Raw genomic sequence first — 19,492 nt, 5'->3', positions numbered from 1 at the left:
TGAAATGGATCTCGTTTTTCTAGAACATGGAAATCGTCAGGGATGAAACTGCTAAACCTGGCGCTGAAACACACTGCTCAGTCATCGGAGCCTCTAAATCCGAAAAATCTCTACAGTATAGGGTACAGTTTCTACAATGCGCACATCGTCATCTGGTGGATTTTTTTTCAGATTCCACGATCGACATATCATGCTTTACCAGCGTTTCAATATGATTTTGATCCGGTCAAAAAAGTTCCTGTTTCTTGATCCTTCCTAAAATGGATATATGTCATAAGGTCGCTTTGGTCCCTACCTGTATGATACGTATACGACGTTTCAGTCAATGCAAAAGTAAACCAGGCTGATCTATCAAAGTAGCATCGTGCTTTGTCTCCGCTAGGACCAGGCGTTGCTGGTTCAGTGGCTGTTGGCGCTCGGTTATATCTTCCGTAACGGTCAGGCCTTGAATCATGTTTCCTGGTTCGTAATACTGCAGTTTGTCTCTGTTTTTATTGAAATATGGAAGATCTGATCTATCGTTCGAATGGTGATTGCGGGGTCAAGACAAACATGAGATACAATTAGACTGATCACCTCGTGAGGAGAAAACACGTTGGTAAACGTACTTTACCCAGTTGAGCAACTAGGTTGAAACGTCGGGAATCCCGAGGAATCAATCTTGAGATGTCTCAGACGAATCACGCACGTATCGGTCGCGCCAAAGCCGCGACCAGCGCCGTTCCTTGGGAACATCTATTGATTAAGGGATCAATTACTGGCCAGTGCTTTGTCTCGGGAAATTACAGTTTTGACGCCTGTTCTTCGCTAAATTCCTCTGCTTACTGGCTGGACGAGCTACCTAACTCAGCGAGTCCACGCCCAGTCGGTAGTGGCTAGATAGTGTGTACTTTTGGCGTGACCGATAGGTATACGGCAGGTCCTCGGGCTCCGGGTGTTTGCGGCATTGATCTAGGTTAGCTTTTTAGATTGGTAGTGCCCCGCTGATATTGACCTAGACAAGTGGGCATGGCACCGACTAATCTTCTATTTATACGGAGAAATGATCGAGTGTGATCTATGTTTTCTTATTCTTGGGTCGCAGTAACCTGCTGCTTTTTTGTTCTTTGATGGCTTATCTGATAAAGGGAGAAAACAAAGTATCAAAGGCAAAGCTTCTCATTCTGTTAACCGAGCCCAGGTTATGTATTACACCAGGAATTGTGGTTTGCTTTTTCTAAAGAAGAAAGCGTGGTTACTAAGAGGTATCTACCGTGAAGTCATACTGAGTTTGTCGTAACAGTCTACGGTGGTAGGTTGAGCTTATCAGAGTATCACGAAGCCACCCAGCGTAGGTAACGAATAAATATTCCAGTATACGTGTTGGCTGGTACTCAAGTATAGAGTTGTGATACTCTATCTATTAATGAAAATAGGGGCGATAAGTAAGTTAAAAGCACATACATCAAATTTCAGGTAAATCTAAAGGAATTGTATCAAGTATCAAGCTTAGTGTACTCGGGATAGGAGGACGGGTAGGTTCATGAGTCTAGAGTGTCCATACTACAAATTTGCCCTTGGATATATATTTGCAAGAGCTCCGTCTAGGAAGTGACCTTGACCATTCGGCATGAAACCTATAGATGCTACAATCCTACCGGGGAAATCGGACAGATTGATTTATTCAATATGCCAAAAAGTCTTATATGTCAAGCTCCATCGAACCCTTTCCACCATCCCGGCCAAAAGTCATCCGGCATCTGTTATCTAGGCTGAGTCTTGTTGGGATCCCGGGCAAACTGCAGACACTTCCGGACTCGGTCGGAGTGATGACCGATGTTCACCCAGTGTACTCAACCTCGATCTGAATGCCGGAAAAACTTCCTTGACCTGAGATACAACTTCGATAGAACTTATAACCAATTCTACCTGCTTCATGAAGAGCTCTACTCCAATCTTAGCGGTAGGCCAGCTCCGCGGTTTGGACTGTTTGCAGTGTAGACACACCGGCGGCCCCCGAACGGGAAGCGCTTAAGTAATCGGGAAAGTTTGCATTCCCAACATCTGACGGAAAAGTGTCGCTATCTCCAACCATCAATTCTCCCATCTTCAATTGGGCTTCTCGACGTACAACATGCTCTTCCGTACTGCGGCCCGTCAGGCTGCGCCTCTGCGTCGCCAGGCTTTTGCTCCTCTAACCCGTCGCTCCGTCACCACCGACGCCGCTTCGTCGCACGCCGAGAACATCCCGCAGGTTTGTTGAGAACCCATCCGGAAAACAGGAAAATCGTCTACGAGTCCCGGAACACCTCAATGCTGATACTGGTGCTTGCGCATTGTAGGAAGATGACAAGCCGTTCACCGTCCGTCTCTCCGACGAGAGCTTCGAGACCTATGAGCTCGACCCTCCTCCTTACACTCTGGAGACCACCAAGAACGAGCTGAAGCAGATGTACCGCGACATGGTCTCTATGCGGTACGCGCCTATGCTCTCTTCCTCCTTTCTTCCCCGGAATGCTTTTGGATCCAGCTTCTAACCCCTAGCTTCTTTCTTATAGCCGCATGGAGATGGCCGCCGACCGCCTGTACAAGGAGAAGAAGATCCGTGGTTTCTGTCACTTGTCGACCGGCCAGGAAGCTGTTGCCGTCGGTATTGAGCACGCTATCAACCGCGATGACAAGGTTATCACTGCTTACCGTTGCCACGGTTTCGCTTTGATGCGCGGTGCTACCGTCAAGTCCATCATCGGTGAGCTGCTCGGCCGCCGTGAGGGTATCGCCTACGGCAAGGGTGGCTCCATGCACATGTTCGCCCCCAACTTCTACGGTGGTAACGGTATCGTCGGTGCCCAGGTGCCCGTCGGTGCTGGTCTTGCTTTCGCCCAGCAGTACAACGAGCAGCCCAACACCTCCATCGTCCTGTACGGTGACGGTGCCTCCAACCAGGGCCAGGTCTTCGAGGCCTTCAACATGGCCAAGCTGTGGAACCTGCCCGTTCTCTTCGGCTGTGAGAACAACAAGTACGGTATGGGTACCTCCGCTGCCCGCTCCTCCGCTCTCACCGAGTACTACAAGCGTGGTCAGTACATCCCCGGTCTGAAGGTCAACGGCATGGACGTCCTGGCCACCAAGGCCGCCGTCCAGTACGGTAAGGACTACGCCGTCTCCGGCAAGGGTCCTCTCGTCTTCGAGTACGTCACCTACCGTTACGGTGGTCACTCCATGTCCGACCCCGGTACCACCTACCGTAGCCGTGAGGAGATCCAGCGCATGCGCTCTACCAACGACCCCATCGCCGGTCTCAAGCAGAAGATGCTCGAGTGGGGCGTTACCTCTGAGGAGGAGCTCAAGAGCATCGACAAGGCTGCCCGTGCCTACGTCGACGCCGAGGTCGCCGAGGCCGAGAAGATGGCCGTCCCCGATGCCAACCCCCGCATTCTCTTCGAGGACATCTACGTCCGCGGTTCCGAGCCCCGCTGGATGCGTGGCCGTACCGTTGACGAGACCTTCTACTACTAGAATGTGTTTTGACGGTACGGGGGTCTCTCTCGAACGTAGAACTTTGAGAGGGGCCTCGAAAAGAGCTTGAAAGAGAGCTTGTTGGTGTCTCCGGGGGCCTTTGGGGTATCTTGGTTGGAAGAAGATTCCCGAATGGCTCCCTTGTTTGTTCCTACCTACCATTATCTGTAATTTAGCCGATGACTACTACCTCTTCCATTTGTGTTTCGTTTCCCTGTCTGCGTCCGTTTTAGAGTAGAACAATTGTCATCAACTTTTCCCAAGGGCTCAGCTTTTATCTTATTGTTCGTTAAACTAAGATTGGGGTAGAAATAAGATGAATTCTTAATAATCCAAGTTGGCGCGAGTGGGTATCATATCAACATTAAAGCATACAAACCGTGACATAAAACGCCGAAAGAACCTCCGAGTGTCGTGGAAGTCAAACAATCCCATCCCATCCCATCAAGCCGGCTCCTGTCTCAACATCTCTAGAATCATATCCTGTGTTCTTTGAACAGCATCCAGCTTCTCTTCCAACCCGGCCCGATCTCGACGCAACTCTTCCCTCATCTCTCGACGTAATTCTTCTTTCATCTCCTGCCGCAGTTCTTCTTTCATTTGCTCAAAATCCCTGGAAGAGTTACTCGAGGCTGTTTGTTGTGACTCTTCTGAGAAAACTTGATTTTGAGCAGTGGGATCGGTGGCTGATTGCAGCAGGGCGGATATCACTGGTGAAGAGCGGGCATCTGGAGCATTACTGCCTGATGCTGCATCGAGGTGTTTGTTTAGCTTGCCGAGAGTTTCGAGGACTGCGCTGACCATGCGGTTATCCGTTGGTGACTCGGCCGTTGCTTTGGGTGCTGGTGCGAAAGTTGGAGGCCAGCGGTTGGGCTGGGGGTTGTTGTTTGAAAACATTGTGTCGAATCCTGGGGGTAACCTGACAGCCCCGGTTGACGATGATGCGGGAATAGAAGGCTTGCCAATCGAAGGCGCTACCGTTGGGGCAGCTGATGGTTGTGGACTACTCGTCACTAGAACGATGGGCCCCTCGTAAGAATCGTTGGCCTCCATGCCCGTATCATCGGGACTCGCAGGGGATGTCAGATCAACTGGATCCATCACCGGACCGGCCCCGGACTGTGGCCTCCACACATCATCCGCTTTATTTCGCGAGCGTCTGCGATTCATAGTATCCCTCTTCGCGATCCGTCGCGCCTCCGATTCCTCCCAATGCTGCCAAGTCGGAATCCAAATATCCAACACAGCACACCACTGCGGATTCATCACATCAGGAACCGCATTCGCACCCGAAAAATCCCGTTGTCGCTGTTGTTGATCCTCAAGGAACTGGATGCGTTTCTTCGTAACCATCTCCACCTTCCTCCGCACCGAGTGCCACGAATACGGACGGCCATTTGCATGGGAGAACTCTGTCGCAACGGTCTTCCACCAATTACAGAGATCGCTGCGTCGGCCGAAACTGTCTGCGTTACGATTGCAAATCTCGAAGAGCGTGACTTCTTCTTTGGTTGTGAGTCGCTTCCAGCCTTTGCGTGGTGTGTCCCCGTCGTCGTCCGGGTCGAAATCGTGCGTGCGCTTCATGCCCCGCGTGGATGACGCAAATCCAAGCGCGCTGTCTTCGCCGCCTTGGAAGATGTTCACTGGCATCGGCATAAATACCAGGATACTTGCGACGATGACGTTGACATTGATAGAATTGTGGTTAAGTTGGTCTTGGACTGGAACACTCACCGCCTTCGGATCGTCTCTTGCCAAGACCAAACAGGCTATCTATATCACTGTTCTTATGCTCAGTAGACTGAATTAAGAGAGTTTGAGATAACCCAGAACTCTGAACCTGTTACAAACTTCCTGGATGTCTCGTCACAGAAAGGCGCTTCCGAGGAAGCTCCCTCATTAAGATATCATCTCTACAATCCTTGAACATACTAAATGTGAAGTATTTCTGCATGATTCATGATATCTGGTTTGCCAATATCCGACTCCTTCTAAACACATGTAGCCTCGAGAAGAAGATTGTTGCTTGCTGAACTAGCTCTAACCCTCTCACCTTAATAATCCGAATCATCTGATTCTTGGTGGAGTTTCCCTTCGACCAGACAGTCCCCACACGCTGGACAGCGTCGTTCATCCATTTCCATTTCCAGAGGTGAACAGAACTCGCAAAATGCGAGGTTGCGGCATAGGAAATATCGTTCCTTGGAGTCATCAACTTTTTTCAAGCAGACATAGCATATGTGAGGTGAAACATGCCAATCGATCTCCTCCACATCAGAATTATACTCCTCTGATGGCGGATCAGGCACTTCTGTATTCTCAAAGAACATGGATATCTCATCATTTTGGCGTCTCTGGGACTCAACAAATGCCGTGAGACCCCAATTATCAACGTGAGATTCATCAATGCCAGGGAAGGTCAGCAACATTCGGACCATCTCTATTTGACCACTGCAGACAGCAGTATGTAAAGCAGTCCTCCCAAAAATATCAGGAATGTTCGGATCTGCTCCAGATTCAAGTAGCAGTTTCGCAATATCTTCATGACCCTGTGAGATCGCCCATTGCAATGGCCTGCGGCATTGCAATCGCCAACAAGGGAAGGCATGTGTGAAAAAATGACTTGGAATAAATTCGTGATCATGCGGGCCTAGACCAAAGGGGAGATACAGCATATCAGGCTCCTTGGGATTATTATCTGGCAAATTGGGATCAGCTCCATTCTCGAGGAGGACTCGGGTAACATCAACTGCCCAACGGATAATGGCGCCAGCTAAAGGGGTGTTTCCCCAATAATTCTCAGTATTGACGTCCGCTCCATTCTTCACGAGCAATTCGGTGATTTCCAAAGTATGATTATAGTCATGCCATATAGCGAGGTTAAGTGGCGTGTCACCGTTTCCATCTTTGAAATTGACATACGACCCATCAGGAAAGACCAGCTGCGCTTTCCTTAGTAGCAGCTCCGCGCCTGCTTCGTTGCCTTTCATGACGGCTATATGGAGCGGGGTCCTGTCAGCTCTGTCTAGAGAATCGAATTTCAGACCAAGAGACATGAGATATTCAGCAACCTCGTTCTGACGCTTCCTGATGGCCAGGTGTAAAAGATTCTGACCCAGGTCCGCCTCCTTGCTAGCCTGGATCTTAATGCTCGCCCCATTCTTCACCAGCAAACGCACAACATCTGGGACAGGTCTTATAGCATCGGTTATGGCGGCGTGTAGAGGGGTTGCTCCGGTATAATGTTTATAATTGACATACGCTCCATGCTCGAGAAGCAGTTGAACCATTGATTCATGACCTTTTCGAGCAGCCTGAAATAATGGCGTCTCAAAACACCCGCCTGGGAAGTCTATATCAGCCCCGTTCTCGAGAAGTAGCTTGACTGTCGTCTCATGGCCAGCGCCTGCTGCGAAGTGCAATGGCGTTAAGCCAGGAATAGCCCAATGCGTGACAGATGCTCCGGATTCCAGCAGAGTGATCACAATGCGGTCATTGCCAATCTCGCAAGCTCTGTGCATCGGAGTGTGGTTCAATTTGTCGCGAGATTCAATGTTGGCGCCCCGGTCCAGTAGGATATTGACCACTTTCTCGTGATCATGGGAAAGAGCTATATGGAGAGCATCTCTTCCTGAATAATCTCGAACGTCAATGTTGCTAGGGTCCTCGTCAAGGAGGTCTCTGACTAAATCACTCAGGCCAAACCGGCTGGCGAGATGAATACCCGACATCTCAACTGTGATGGAGGATTCGGAAATGTTGCGAAGGGAGTCCCGGTATATCTTGAAGCGATTTTCGAGCTTTTCGAAGTAGAAAGCAAAGACTTTCGCCTTGTTCTTATTCCTCAGATAATGGAGCGCCATGCTGTGGTTTCCAGGATGTTCTCGAAAGTGATGTCCCCAGTAATGAACCGGGTACTTGTAGAACGGGCGATTCGAAAGTAAGGTGTCCAGTTCAATCACGGAATCGGAGGCGGCTTCTTCAAAACTGTCGTAAGCCACATAGGTGAGACAACTATTGGTGATGATTTGATGGATTTCTGGACACCAAGTTTCCCACAGTCCTTCAAAGTATGTCTGGGTGGTATAATGGACGAGTTTAACGTGCTTTGTTGCCTCATCGACCATGACCAGGCCACAGCAATACGATGTGAGTTGTTCAATGTCTGTGATGTTTGTCTCGTCCAGATCTGAGGACTTGATCTCGATAGCGAGGGCTTCTTCGAGTTCCTCAACTTTGAGCGGCCGTTTTGCATTCGTGATCCAGCCGATTGTCCGCTTTGCAAGCTCTAAAGCATCTGGGCTCTGACTTTCCATTCTCTTCACGGTTTGATCATAGGCGGCTTTGTATATATTTGTTCTAGAACCGCCTTGAAAACTTGTCAAGACTTTTCGAATACCTTTTTCATTTGGTTGGTCTGTCAATAAATTGAGATAAAGGCGGGCAAGAAGGAACCTGGGCGGAAATTGTTAGTACATAGTCATTGGCCGACTTGGGGTATAAACGTACATCCCCTTTGCTGCATCTGTGATCTCGTCTTTAATGCACTGCTTCAGTTCGGGTTTGCGATGGACAAAGGGTCGAAGATCGTTCAACCGAACATCAATGTATTGTTGAATATCTTCCCTTGTAGCTTGTACCTCCATAGATGTACCGCCTTCGAACAAAGCTATAATCTCTTGATCAATCCGGGATGTAGCAAGAAGACTAACATCATGCTCATTCGGTAGGCTGAGGATTTGGCGAAGAAACGCGTATCTCACGCTGCCTAGAGAATCAGATAGTGGGCACTCGTCAAGTGCATCCAAAATGATGAAGCTCCTTCGATATCTCGACATCGTGACTATTAATGCTTCGATAATATCGTTGATCGAAGGGAGAGTTCCCCTCTGATTATGTTTTTGATGCAGCGAGACGACATGCTCAGGGATGGATGCTTTTCCTTGCAACAATTGTCTGAGAATAGCCGAGTACATCCCAAAAAGTGATTGTTCCTGACGAAAGTCACAGAAATAGTATGCTATCCCGATATCCTCTTGTCCTGAAAAGGTAGTCTCCAGATAATCAATGATCACGGACACAAGCACTGTTTTGCCAGCACCTGGAATACCTGTACAGAGTAGAATCTGTTTCTCTTGAGATAACCAGTGCGTGAACTCTTCAGTTTTCAATAACCATCTCCCTGTGCCTTCTTGGCGAGACTTGAATACTTCGCTTTGTCTTGCTGCGAGACTGGCTGGGCTGATCCAGGAAAGAATCTTGTCCCTTTCATGATCCTCCTCCTTTTGCTCCTGCCTTTGGATGAAGACATCTTGCTTGAAAGAGAGTGCTCTGATGCCATTGGCGATCTCCACAGTCAGGCTTCTATACGACTGATTAGCAAAGATGAACATTTATGGCAACGGGAGACAAGGTGAGTAAAACATACTGATTGATACTTCCAACCAAAAGATTGAACAAGGTTATATTGGAGACGATACGTGATCGATACTCATTAATTTCCTTCTGATCCCATGTGATCCTTTTCCAAGCCCGCCGAACCTTCTGTTTCCAGTGCGGACTTGAATCGTTCGACAATACTTGAAGCTTGTCCAGTTTTAGACTAAGCTCGGACAGAAGATCTTGGCAGTTTTGAAGGAGCCTTTCCATCTCCTCGATTTGTTCTTCCTCGAAGTCATCTTCGTCAAGGTCCTCGATGCGATGTAGCACGATCGATATGGACTCGACCCTACACCTAGCGCTTAGTATCACTGGTATTTACAAATGCATGGTAGATGGCTCACTCTTGATATATCCCCTTATACTCCTTTGGAGCTTGCGCAAAGCGGTCTTTCAGCTCTTTCGCTAGCTTGAGAACGACTAGAAAATCACCGATCCCGAAGCCGAAGCTCATCTTGCCAGCTGTGACATACCCCAAGCGAGTAGACAAAGAGGAGAGGAAAGGGAGAAACACGCAAGCCCGAGGCGGGGCTGGTAGGAAATGAGGCTGATGGCTGTGCTGGAGGGGTGGACGTCAGCGCCCAACCGGCGCTGACCTAGTCCCGTCGTAGTGATGGCGCATTTGCCTCGTCTAGGTCCAGACGTAGTGATACTGTGATACTATAGAAAATGAATACTAACTGCAGTAATTTATTCCATTTACAATCCATTCATGGCTATGGTGATACACAGGGGCATAGAAGCCCCAACAACAAAAAGCGAGACAATAAGGCACCAACACCATGGTCAACATGATCCCATCTCAGGGTCCCTTTATGAGCACCAGAGGAAATATGCAAGCAGAGGAGGGAGAAAAAATAAGATCCAAAAGAGACCCAGTAATACAGTCGTGGGAAATGGGGGGAAGAGGGTAGACAAATAATAAAGACACAGAAGAAAACAGGAGGCTTAGAGAAACACTCGTCGAGCGATTTCTCTACCACCGTCTCTTCAGGTACCAGCCATAAGCTGGGGTGCTGATCGACTCGCCGAAGGGAGTGGGCACCTCTGCAGAGCCGGGGCGCGCGACGGGGTGTCGCAGGTACACGGCGGCGCAGATGTTCTGGTTCACTTCGAGGTAGCGCGGGATGAAGGCGAAGGCGGACATGTAGTCGCGCGGGCGCCAGGGGGTGGCATAGGGCTTGGAGTGGTCGATGGGGTTATCGCGCATCTGGGTGAGAGCGCGCTTGAGGATGTCGAATTCCTCTTCGGTAAGCTCGGAGGTGTCGACTTCGCCGCCCTCGGCAGCGGCCTGGAAGGCTTCGGAGAGCGCGCCGCTGGCGGCTTCCTCTGATTTCGTGGTAGCAGCAGGAGCAGCCTCCTCCTTGACATCCTTCTTGGACTCCTTGGCAGGCTTCTTCTCAACCCGCTTGGCCTTGAGGAGGAGGGTCAGCTCGGAGAACTGGGCCTCCAGACTGTCTGTCAGCACAGTGCTGGTGTCGGAGCGTGACAGCACCCGACGAACGGCCTTTTGGAAACCGCGCAGCTCCTGCTTCCGCTTGGCGGGAAGAACGTCCTTATCCGTTGACATGATGGTCTTGGCCTGGGACATCAATGCCCGCAGGGAATCACGGGTGTTCTCCTTCTCATCCTTCTCGGTGGCCTCCGCCTTGGCCTCGGCCTCCTCACCCTCGGCTTCGCCCTCAGCGTCACTCTTCTGCTTGAGCTGACGGGTTTCGCGTCGCTCAAAGGCGGTCTTCGGGGCACCGGTAGCGTACATCACGCGGTCGGGGTCGACCTGGAAAAGGTCACCGGGGTTGAGCAGGTAGCTGGGATGTCTCATCTAAATCGAGGATACATGTTAGTAACCATTCAGCTTTATTCCCAAGTCAAGTCTAATATCTGTCATACCTTCTGTCCATTGACAGTTACTGCACCGTGGATAACAAACTGCCTCGCCTGCCGCGTGCTGCTAGCAAACAATGATCGGAAGATCGCAACATCCAACCGACGCTCCAGGGGAGCAAAGGCCATTTGTGTATAAGGAATAAGACGGGACCGACTCCTGCCACCGCTGCTCTCGCTGCTCAGACCAGAGCCACGGCCAGAAGACTCCTTCGATCCATCATCGGCGGCCAGATCGGTCGTGTTCATAGGAATGACGCTGCGGATGCGCTTCGAGAACATGCGCTTCCACTGGCCCTCGCGGACCTGCTCACCGTGGTAAGCACGCGATGCGGCCTTGGCGGACCATTTTTGCTGGAAGAAAGTTCGGTTCGCGGTAGCTGGGGTACGGAATCGTTGCAGGTTATACAGGTTATATTTGCTCCATGATTGACGGATTTTCTGGGAGTGACAGATATTAGCTTTTGCGAGGCTGATTTGGGGGGCGAGAGATGCAATTGGACTTACCCCCTTAGACAAAGAGGTGCTGGCCCTGTTCCTCATATTGGCGACTCTGTAAACAAGACGCTGGGAGGTGGTTGTTGCGGTATCCTCATCGGGGACGGGGCCTGGTGGATGCCCTTCTCCCAAAACTTCCGCGGGACACGTGACTAGAGAAATCGTTGACGGCCTGAGTGCCTTAACAGTACCAATTCACGTGACATCACCGTATGTTACCCGTGACCCTGTTTGCTTTGTCATCACGTGATGGCGCGCAGAATGGCGCTAGCAGCTAAGCGAGCACTAGCGTGGATCCCCGTTTCTTATAAATACCTCCACCTCCCACCCGGCTTTCCTCCTCTTTTTCTCTTTTCTTCTTCATACTTACCTTGTTTGGGTGGCCGCGATCATGAAGGCGGTCCACCACAGATTGGTCCCTGCATTGCACAGCGCGGCGGAACAGTTTGTTCAACGGCTTTCGGGTCATTGACAGGCGTATTCTTTGGCACCTTCCACCCAGTGGATACTCTTTTCATCAAGTTTTGGGTCAATGACCCGGTCTTGGAGAAGAGATCTCTAATTTGTAGATGAAAATAAATATGTCACCTTCTGTACACTAGATTTCGAAAACAGTTATACCTGCAATCTCTTGCGACTTCATTTCCGGAAAATAAATCCGGAATACGCTAACCTCTCTCAATTCACCGCTCTGGCGTTGCGGCAGAAACGTAACGATAACGGCCCGACCATAGTGATGAGTCATCGTAACAATACCGTAATACTACCTGGAATCAGTTGGACACCTATTTTCCCGTTCCCTGTGGTCCTGTTCCCGTTCCCCGCATTCTTCCCATCGGCAGCACAGCCTTCATAGACGGCCGCCTATCAACAGAAGGCAATGTTTACGCTGATATGCATGGGGTTTCTTTCTTTTTCCATTCTGCCTTTTTTTCATGTCCGTGGCTTTTCTTATCAATTACACGTCTCATTTGCTGCTAGCCCCAAACTAATCTGGCTCGCCTAGTTAGCTTACAGGGGCTTTCGAAGGATTCGTGATACCTTTTTAGAGATAAGCCTATATTACCTTAATTATATATCTCAGTTTGTTGCCCCTGGCATCTATGATAGCTCCTATAATACAGCGAACATCTAATAGAGGAATCCCAAATAAAATTATTGTAATGGAGCATTCAAACGAACAAAGTCGTTCGTCTATAACCACAAGTCATACTCATTCCACCTCAATACCATTAATCCCACGAACAAAACCAAAGCTAACGACTTCACTGTCTCAACTTCATTCCGGTGTCGGCTCAACCAATTTTCTAACTCCACCCGCCAAGTATAATAGCCGCTATCTTTAAGCGCAGATCGGAGACCTGGGAGTCCGTCTAGGCTGCGGGCATTCCATTCACGCTGGTATGTTTGCATCTCACCGGCATCAACCTTTTTGGTGCTAAAGTGGCCCAGTGTTTGGCGGTCTTTGAGATAAGGTTTGGATTTGTTGGTTTCGGGATCGATTATTTGAGTCAATAGTGGGACACCATAGCCACAGGAGGTTTGGACCTGCATATTGCGTGTTAGACTCAATGCATACTATGGGTGACATCTCTCCGACGGATTATGCTCGGGATGCTTTTCAGTTTTGCTGTCCATCAGACAAATTGACCCTCGAGCCAAAGCCACACCAGAGACAAACGCTAACCTTGAAAACGTCAAGTTTAATGATAGCACGCGCTCCCACGGTCTGGGGTTTACCCATGCGCTGTGAATATCTAAGGAACTCAGGCTGATCCCACTCAATAACAGAACCAGTACAGAATAGCCGCAAGATACGAGGAGACGTGTCAAACGAGCAGAACATCACGGTAACGCGACCATTTTCGCGTATATGGGAGATGGTTTCGCAGCCAGACCCGGTTGAATCGATATACGCTACCTGGTTTGAACCGAGGATCGCAAAGCAAGAATCTGGCAAACCCTTTGGAGAAAGGTTGACATGTCGGCCACGCAGAGGAGCAGAAGCCACAAAGAAAACTCTTTGGCGTAGAGCCCAGTCACGCAGATCGCCTGGAATGGACTCGTAGAACTTGCCCATGGCTTTGAGTGGATTGACGACGGGGGTTTACAGAGAGAAGTTGACCTCGTATAAAGTAGAGCGTGTATAGTACGGAGTTAGTTTCGCGTAAAAAATACAGTATCGCTTGCAGTCCCATGATCGTATTGTAAAATACACAGACTATTATAGAAGGCGGTCTGAAATGGGTCCCACGGGACCTGATCCAATCAGGCCTTGCATATATCGGATATATTTTCCGGGACTGAAGTCGAAAGTGTATGCAGGTTTAACTGATTTCGAAAACTACTGTAGCGTGGCAGCTTATCCCCCTGTCACGAGGCCATAGCTGTCAACCGAAGCTCGCGTTGGCCTACATTCATTCCCCTTGGTTTAATTTGCCTTGGCTCGCTGCCTCTGTATTTGTTTACTGTGCCTGTTATCTTGCCTCACTTCTAGGGTGCTGGCTAGTCACCATCCATTTTTGAACTGAAGATCGCATGATTATCCATCCCATTGTCGGTCTGGAGACCAGGCCCTCACTTGCCTGCCCTCTACGCGAACCTTGAGACTCAAAGAGATTCTTATTTAAGTCATTTCAAGTAAATATTGGTATCTCAAATTCATGAAGCTCGTAGAAACGGATGCATGCAACTCAAATCCCAAATCCTCAGCGCCATGTCAAATATGCAAAGCCCATTCCTCCCCTCCCTCACCCAAACGCCATCCCTATCATCCCTTCCTGCCATCAGTCTCGCCGAGAACTGGGGAAAGCCTCGGCCAGTGACTCCGCCTCTTGTGGGTTCGTCCACTCTTCTAGCAACTCGTGTGCCATATCCACCGTCTCGTCGTCGATGCCCGCCTCCAAAACAGATCCGTCGCAAAATGCCAGCCGTGTGAGAACTACCAGGTGCTTTTGTTTACTTCCCGACACGGACGCCAGTTTCTCTTGCATGTTGATGGATGGGCCGTGGCGACGCATGACTCCGAAGATGAGGCGCATCAGGCCGTTCACCATCGCCACGCGGAGTTCTTGTTCGGGTGGCGAGGAGTAGAGCGCATCTAACTCGTCGTGCATTGAGCGGAACAGACGTGGCAAGGCTGTTGGATGTGCTGCGATTATGGCACTTCCGTGTTCTTTGGACGGAGCTGCTGGGTTGAATGCTAAGGACTCTAGCAAAAGTAGAACCTCGAGCCGCATGGCGCAGATGTCGTAGGCTGTGTAGGGCTCGCAACCTTCATCTGGCATGGCCGCCTCACTGAGCATGAATGACAAGCGGTCGACAATCCATTTCTGGACGTCCGCTTGGTCCTGTTCCGAAGACATGATGGGGCCAAATGAGTCTGCCCGGATGCTCGTTGACAGCAAGGGTAATATGACCATGATATCTTTGAGCGGTTGTGATCCATGCAACATCACCAGAATAAAGGTGTACCGAATATGTGCCCAGAAACTGTCTAGAGCCCCCTTGACATGGAGTAGTTGACACGAAATATAGTAGAGCAGACGCAGTGCCTCAGTGGAATCAACTTCCAGATGCAAGTCGGATTGAGGTGTCGAGCGCGGAATTCTTGCCTTTTCGCGGGCCGCGGGAGAGTATTTGAAGCGAGGAACTGCGTTGACCTCGACCGAGTCCTGTAGCACACCAACTAGAGAGGTGATTAGGTCCGGGAGCGGAGCCTCATCCATCATCAGGACGTATCTGGCAATAGACATGAATCGGGGGACAGGCTCGTAGAACCTCTCTGTCAGTCCTCGCCGCCAGAGTTGTCCGACAGTATAAATGTATTCCAACACAAAGTTGCCCATATCTATCCGAGCCAGTTCATCCATGATAATACTAGATAGTGTCTTATGAGGCTCGGACGGAAAGTGGAGTCTGGCAAACGCTTCAATATCGGTCTGCTGATCAGGAAGCATCCTATGGTTCAGAATTCGCTTCATAAGATGGTCATGAGCGCCCGATTCGCGCGATTTGGGTTCCTCATCAAATACTGTTCCGGAGTTATCGGTGGGAGCATCCACCATGTTGAGCTCCCCGGCAGGGTTCAGCAGTAATGGAGCCGGACTGTCAACGCTTGCCTGTCGTTTCCGCTTCCCAGGGACGGTTGGGGTTCCTCGCTTTGATCGTGCTGCCGACTTGCTCGGTGACACCACGGCAATCTCATCATCGTCGAATCCATCACGGAAAGGAAGTACTCGAGATTTCTTCGGAGTAACTGGGGGACCCTTCTCCGCGGCACGTTGCTTCGTTTTATAATTACGGAGCTGATGAACCTCCTCGGCTAGGTCGTGCTGGAGGAAGAGGTTCTCCGTCGCCAGCATCTTGCCTTCTGACATGGCCGCGTCGACTGCTTCCTTGTGTGTGGTTTCCCGGTCGACCATGGCCTTTCGCAGGGCCGCCAATTGTCGGTCATACTCCTCGGCCATTCGCGCCTGTTTCGAGCGAATGATGGCAATCTCTCCAGCTTTTGTTTCGGCCAACGTCCTAGCTTCTGCCAACTCCCGTCGCATTTGTTCTCTTTCTTGTTCAAGCTGTGGGCAAGCATGGTTAGCATTGTCATATGGAGTAGATTGGGGAGCTCGAGATCGAACATACTTGCTCCATGCGTGCATTCATCTCGTATGCATTGGCTTGGCCATACTCGTGATCCACCTCCATCATATCGTCCATGCCGCCATCGGCAGGCCATCCATTCTCCGTAACCAGGACTGCAGGCGCCTGCGCGATTGCTTGTTGGGCCTCCACATTGTCATAGACCTCCGCCTCCAACTCCCCCACCTCGAGTGTATCGTAATCATTCGTCAATCCTGTATGCAGGCGAGGCGGCGGCTTCAAGGTGGCAGTCGTGTGCCTCGTGTGCACGAGGGCGGGCTCGTTCGGAGCTAGCGGCGCATTGTGCTGTTGTAGTGTCGCTGGACCTTGAGTCGCCTGGAAAGCATTCTGCTCGAGCTCGTACAATGTACCCGGAGGCAGGGAATCAAGGTCGTCGGAGAAGTAATCATCGTCAATGTCTTCCATGCCCCCGCCATGAATAGTGCTACCGGCGTACTCGGACGAGACTGGGGAGATGTGTAAACTGGAGAAGAAAAGTGGAGACGCGAACGGAGATGTTGAGCTTCACAGGGGCACGATCATCCTGGGGCGTAGCTGATTAGGGCTGGTCGAGGCTGAGGGTGTGAGAAACAAATGGGAAACTCGGACGGGGTGAGGCGCAGCTCCACGGTTGTCTCGAATTATGTCGTTGCCTTTTCTAAACAATCATCCTCCCAGTAATTTTTCCTCCTCCCCCAAAAACTGTCGCGCGCCTGTGTTGACGGAGCTGACCGCTTTCGGATTCACATGAGCTCATGAACTTGCCAACTCCACTCTTCCTCTTCTTTCTGATCTGGTCTTAAATCTCTCCACTCTTTCTTCACCCCTCCCCCCCTTCCCCCCTTTTTCCCTTTTCCGCCCATCATGTCCAAGTCTCGCCGTAATGTTCGGTTCCAGCGCCGGGGTAATGGTGAGCGGCGGTTGAGCATGTCCGACGTCAGCGATGGTCCCTCGGAACCATCCAGCCCAAGCAAAAATGGCAACGCCTCGCATCCGACTACGATACCCGAAGAGGTGAGCAAGAATTTAATGTTGAATTGGTTCATGTCTGTTGTCGCGTTTAGCACGGCTAATGTGGTCTTTTCTCCCGATTTCCTAGAAGCCGCAGCAATCCGAATACGAGAAGAAGAAGCAGACCTTCATTACCCGGACGATATGGACCTTCGTGATGATCGCCGGCTTTTTTGTCGCCTTGTTCTCCGGTCACATCTATATCATCGGTCTGGTGACTGCCATTCAGATTGTCTCATTCAAAGAAGTTATCGCCATCGCCTACGTCCCCAGCAAGGAGAAGAACCTCCGCTTCACCAAGTCCCTAAACTGGTATTTCCTCGCGACGACCATGTACTTCCTGTATGGAGAGAGCGTGATCTACTACTTTAAGCACATTCTGCTGGTGGACAAAGTTCTTCTTCCCCTGGCGACGCACCACCGCTTCATTAGCTTCACTCTCTACGTCATGGGTGAGTCTTGTGTACCTCGGCAGTTGGATATTGACCGCATACCAGTACTGACTGGGAATCGACAGGCTTTGTATTCTTCGTTGGATCGCTGCAAAAGGGTCACTACCGATTCCAGTTCACCCAGTTCGCTTGGACTCATATGGCCTTGTACCTTATTGTCTTTCAGGCCCACTTTGTGATGAACAACATTTTCGAGGGCATGATCTGGTTCTTCCTCCCCGCATCCCTCGTTATTACCAATGACATCTTCGCCTACGTCTGCGGTATCACGTTTGGTCGCACCCAGCTGATCCAACTGTCTCCCAAGAAGACTGTTGAGGGTTTCCTTGGAGCTTGGATCTGCACGATCATCTTCGGTTACTTCATGACCAACCTGCTCATGCAGTACAAGTACTTCATCTGCCCTGTCAATGACCTTGGTGCCAACGTCCTGACTGGTTTGGAGTGTGTGCCTAACCCCGTTTTCGTCTCTCAGCCCTACTCGCTGGCAGTGTTTGGCGTGGACAAGACTATCTACATTGCCCCTATGCAGTTCCACATCCTGGCATTTGCTACCTTTGCTTCTCTGATCGCTCCTTTCGGCGGCTTCTTTGCCTCTGGTCTGAAGCGCACCTTCAAGATCAAGGACTTTGGCGAGTCCATTCCCGGCCACGGTGGTATTACCGACCGCATGGACTGCCAATTCATCATGGGTTTCTTCGCTTTCATGTACTACCACAGCTTCATTGCCATCTACAAGGCGAGCGTGGGCGACATTATCGAGACCGTTATCAACGGCTTGACTGTTGACGAGCAGCTCGATGTTGTCCGTGGCCTCTCCAAGTACCTGTATAACCAGGGTGCCGTTTCGGAATCTGTATGTATCCGCACCGCCTGATTGCCTTTCATATTCACTAACTTTCATAGATCCTGGAATGTCTCGCCACTGAGCTGAAGCGCCGATGAGTCTGACTCGGCCAACCCCCTCATAATTCCACAAAATGACGACTTTTATTTACCGTTCTCGTTCTTCATACTCCATTCCGAGGGCGCTTTCTCAACCCCGTGCTTCTGTCTTGATTCAGTCAGATAATTCTTACCGTGTCGATCTCTCCCTTTCCTTTCTTCCACTGGTACATTAACGTGCATACTGTTGTGTTACTTCACTGGGACCTGCATGCTCGGCTTGCTTGCATGCATATGATAATCAATCAACATTCGATCTTACCTTTCAACACGACATCAAATAAACCTCGAGATCAATATGACGGCTGCGAAAAAAAAAGAAAAGAAAAGAAAACACTTCGCTTGAAGCACGGGGTCCATCTTTTTTCACTTCATGCTTGTTTTTGTCACAAATATTTTCTTGGCTCGGTATTATACGCTCTCTCTCTCTTCTTTTCCTACTTCTACGTTTTCTGCCGACTGGCTCTGGGGTCTGGATATTGACCCCAGTTGATGATTATGTTTTGAGTGCTTGAGCTGGGGGTCTCAATGCATGCTGGTATACTTTGCGGCCGTGGACGGAATACACGGTCCTTCTTAATGCATACCAGGAAAAGAAGGCAAAAGACAAAGCCCACTTTGGGAGAAACCATGTGATTTGTTTTTGTTTCGGGTGGTGCCTGTCTCCGATGAGATGAGATGTGGTGCTGTCGCGATCGTGTAAAATTTGTACATAGCTTTCAATCAAACCTACTTGGAGCTGACCTTTGTATGTATGTATTGTCTTGCTAAATATTCAATATGTTGAGATGGGAAACCGTGGATGAGTAAATTATGAAAATGATGTGGTTATTGCATACAGGTCCCTATGGCGTAAACATTACTCTGTTCGGAACACAGTCAGTGTATAGGGTGGAGTCTTCGTTCTCTGAAGGCCATATAGAAACACAGTTTATAGAACGACCTCTTCTACAAAGTTCCTCTCAATTCACTACTCTAATCAGCTTGTCTAAAAATGAAGACGCCTCCTGGGAGTATGCTTCGCTATAATATCCTGCTCCTTACATTCAATCAGGGAGTTGGAAGGTCATAACAATATTTCGTTTCGACTCCTCTAATATTACTAGGGAGCAAAGACATTTCCTCGTCCT

General features: G+C 49.9%; 7 protein-coding genes across 7 annotated transcripts; 2 read left to right on the top strand and 5 right to left on the bottom strand.

Annotated features, from left to right (window-relative positions):
• Positions 1 to 2,113: 2,113 nt before the first annotated feature.
• N7473_000486 (pyruvate dehydrogenase (acetyl-transferring) subunit E1 alpha) lies at positions 2,114 to 3,498 on the top strand (the record flags this gene model as incomplete). Its single annotated transcript, XM_057146426.1, has 3 exons — positions 2,114 to 2,233; positions 2,322 to 2,455; positions 2,538 to 3,498. 3 exons carry the CDS (start codon positions 2,114 to 2,116, stop codon positions 3,496 to 3,498), a joined length of 1,215 nt encoding a protein of 404 aa, XP_057014312.1.
• Positions 3,499 to 3,942: 444 nt separating this feature from the next.
• On the bottom strand, positions 3,943 to 5,148 carry N7473_000485 (uncharacterized protein; the record flags this gene model as incomplete). Its single annotated transcript, XM_057146425.1, has 1 exon — positions 3,943 to 5,148. The coding sequence occupies one exon, from the start codon at positions 5,146 to 5,148 to the stop codon at positions 3,943 to 3,945; it is 1,206 nt and encodes a 401-aa protein (XP_057014311.1).
• Positions 5,149 to 5,552: 404 nt separating this feature from the next.
• On the bottom strand, positions 5,553 to 9,391 carry N7473_000484 (ankyrin repeat domain-containing protein; the record flags this gene model as incomplete). The annotated part of the gene is made up of 4 exons (XM_057146424.1): positions 5,553 to 7,953; positions 8,008 to 8,862; positions 8,927 to 9,226; positions 9,282 to 9,391. 4 exons carry the CDS (start codon positions 9,389 to 9,391, stop codon positions 5,553 to 5,555), a joined length of 3,666 nt encoding a protein of 1,221 aa, XP_057014310.1.
• A 522-nt stretch (positions 9,392 to 9,913) lies between these two features.
• N7473_000483 (mitochondrial 37S ribosomal protein uS4m) lies at positions 9,914 to 11,364 on the bottom strand (the record flags this gene model as incomplete). The annotated part of the gene is made up of 3 exons (XM_057146423.1): positions 9,914 to 10,759; positions 10,828 to 11,262; positions 11,329 to 11,364. 3 exons carry the CDS (start codon positions 11,362 to 11,364, stop codon positions 9,914 to 9,916), a joined length of 1,317 nt encoding a protein of 438 aa, XP_057014309.1.
• Positions 11,365 to 12,513: 1,149 nt separating this feature from the next.
• Positions 12,514 to 13,399, bottom strand: N7473_000482 (pyridoxamine 5'-phosphate oxidase family protein; the record flags this gene model as incomplete). Its single annotated transcript, XM_057146422.1, has 2 exons — positions 12,514 to 12,867; positions 13,007 to 13,399. 2 exons carry the CDS (start codon positions 13,397 to 13,399, stop codon positions 12,514 to 12,516), a joined length of 747 nt encoding a protein of 248 aa, XP_057014308.1.
• A 552-nt stretch (positions 13,400 to 13,951) lies between these two features.
• Positions 13,952 to 16,608, bottom strand: N7473_000481 (uncharacterized protein). The gene is made up of 2 exons (XM_057146421.1): positions 15,958 to 16,608; positions 13,952 to 15,893 (listed from the first exon to the last, which is right to left on the bottom strand). The coding sequence occupies exons 1-2, from the start codon at positions 16,378 to 16,380 to the stop codon at positions 14,106 to 14,108; spliced, it is 2,211 nt and encodes a 736-aa protein (XP_057014307.1). The 5' UTR covers positions 16,381 to 16,608; the 3' UTR covers positions 13,952 to 14,105.
• Positions 16,609 to 16,818: 210 nt separating this feature from the next.
• cds1 (phosphatidate cytidylyltransferase) lies at positions 16,819 to 18,362 on the top strand (the record flags this gene model as incomplete). Its single annotated transcript, XM_057146420.1, has 4 exons — positions 16,819 to 16,968; positions 17,054 to 17,417; positions 17,483 to 18,273; positions 18,324 to 18,362. 4 exons carry the CDS (start codon positions 16,819 to 16,821, stop codon positions 18,360 to 18,362), a joined length of 1,344 nt encoding a protein of 447 aa, XP_057014306.1.
• Between the last annotated feature and the right edge of the window lie 1,130 nt (positions 18,363 to 19,492).

The sequence above is a fragment of the Penicillium subrubescens genome, assembly GCF_028828155.1.
Source record: "Penicillium subrubescens strain IBT 31985 chromosome Unknown utg000001l_segment0_segment0, whole genome shotgun sequence".
Classification (NCBI taxonomy): domain Eukaryota; kingdom Fungi; phylum Ascomycota; class Eurotiomycetes; order Eurotiales; family Aspergillaceae; genus Penicillium; species Penicillium subrubescens.
This window is presented reverse-complemented; position numbering and strand designations above follow the sequence as displayed.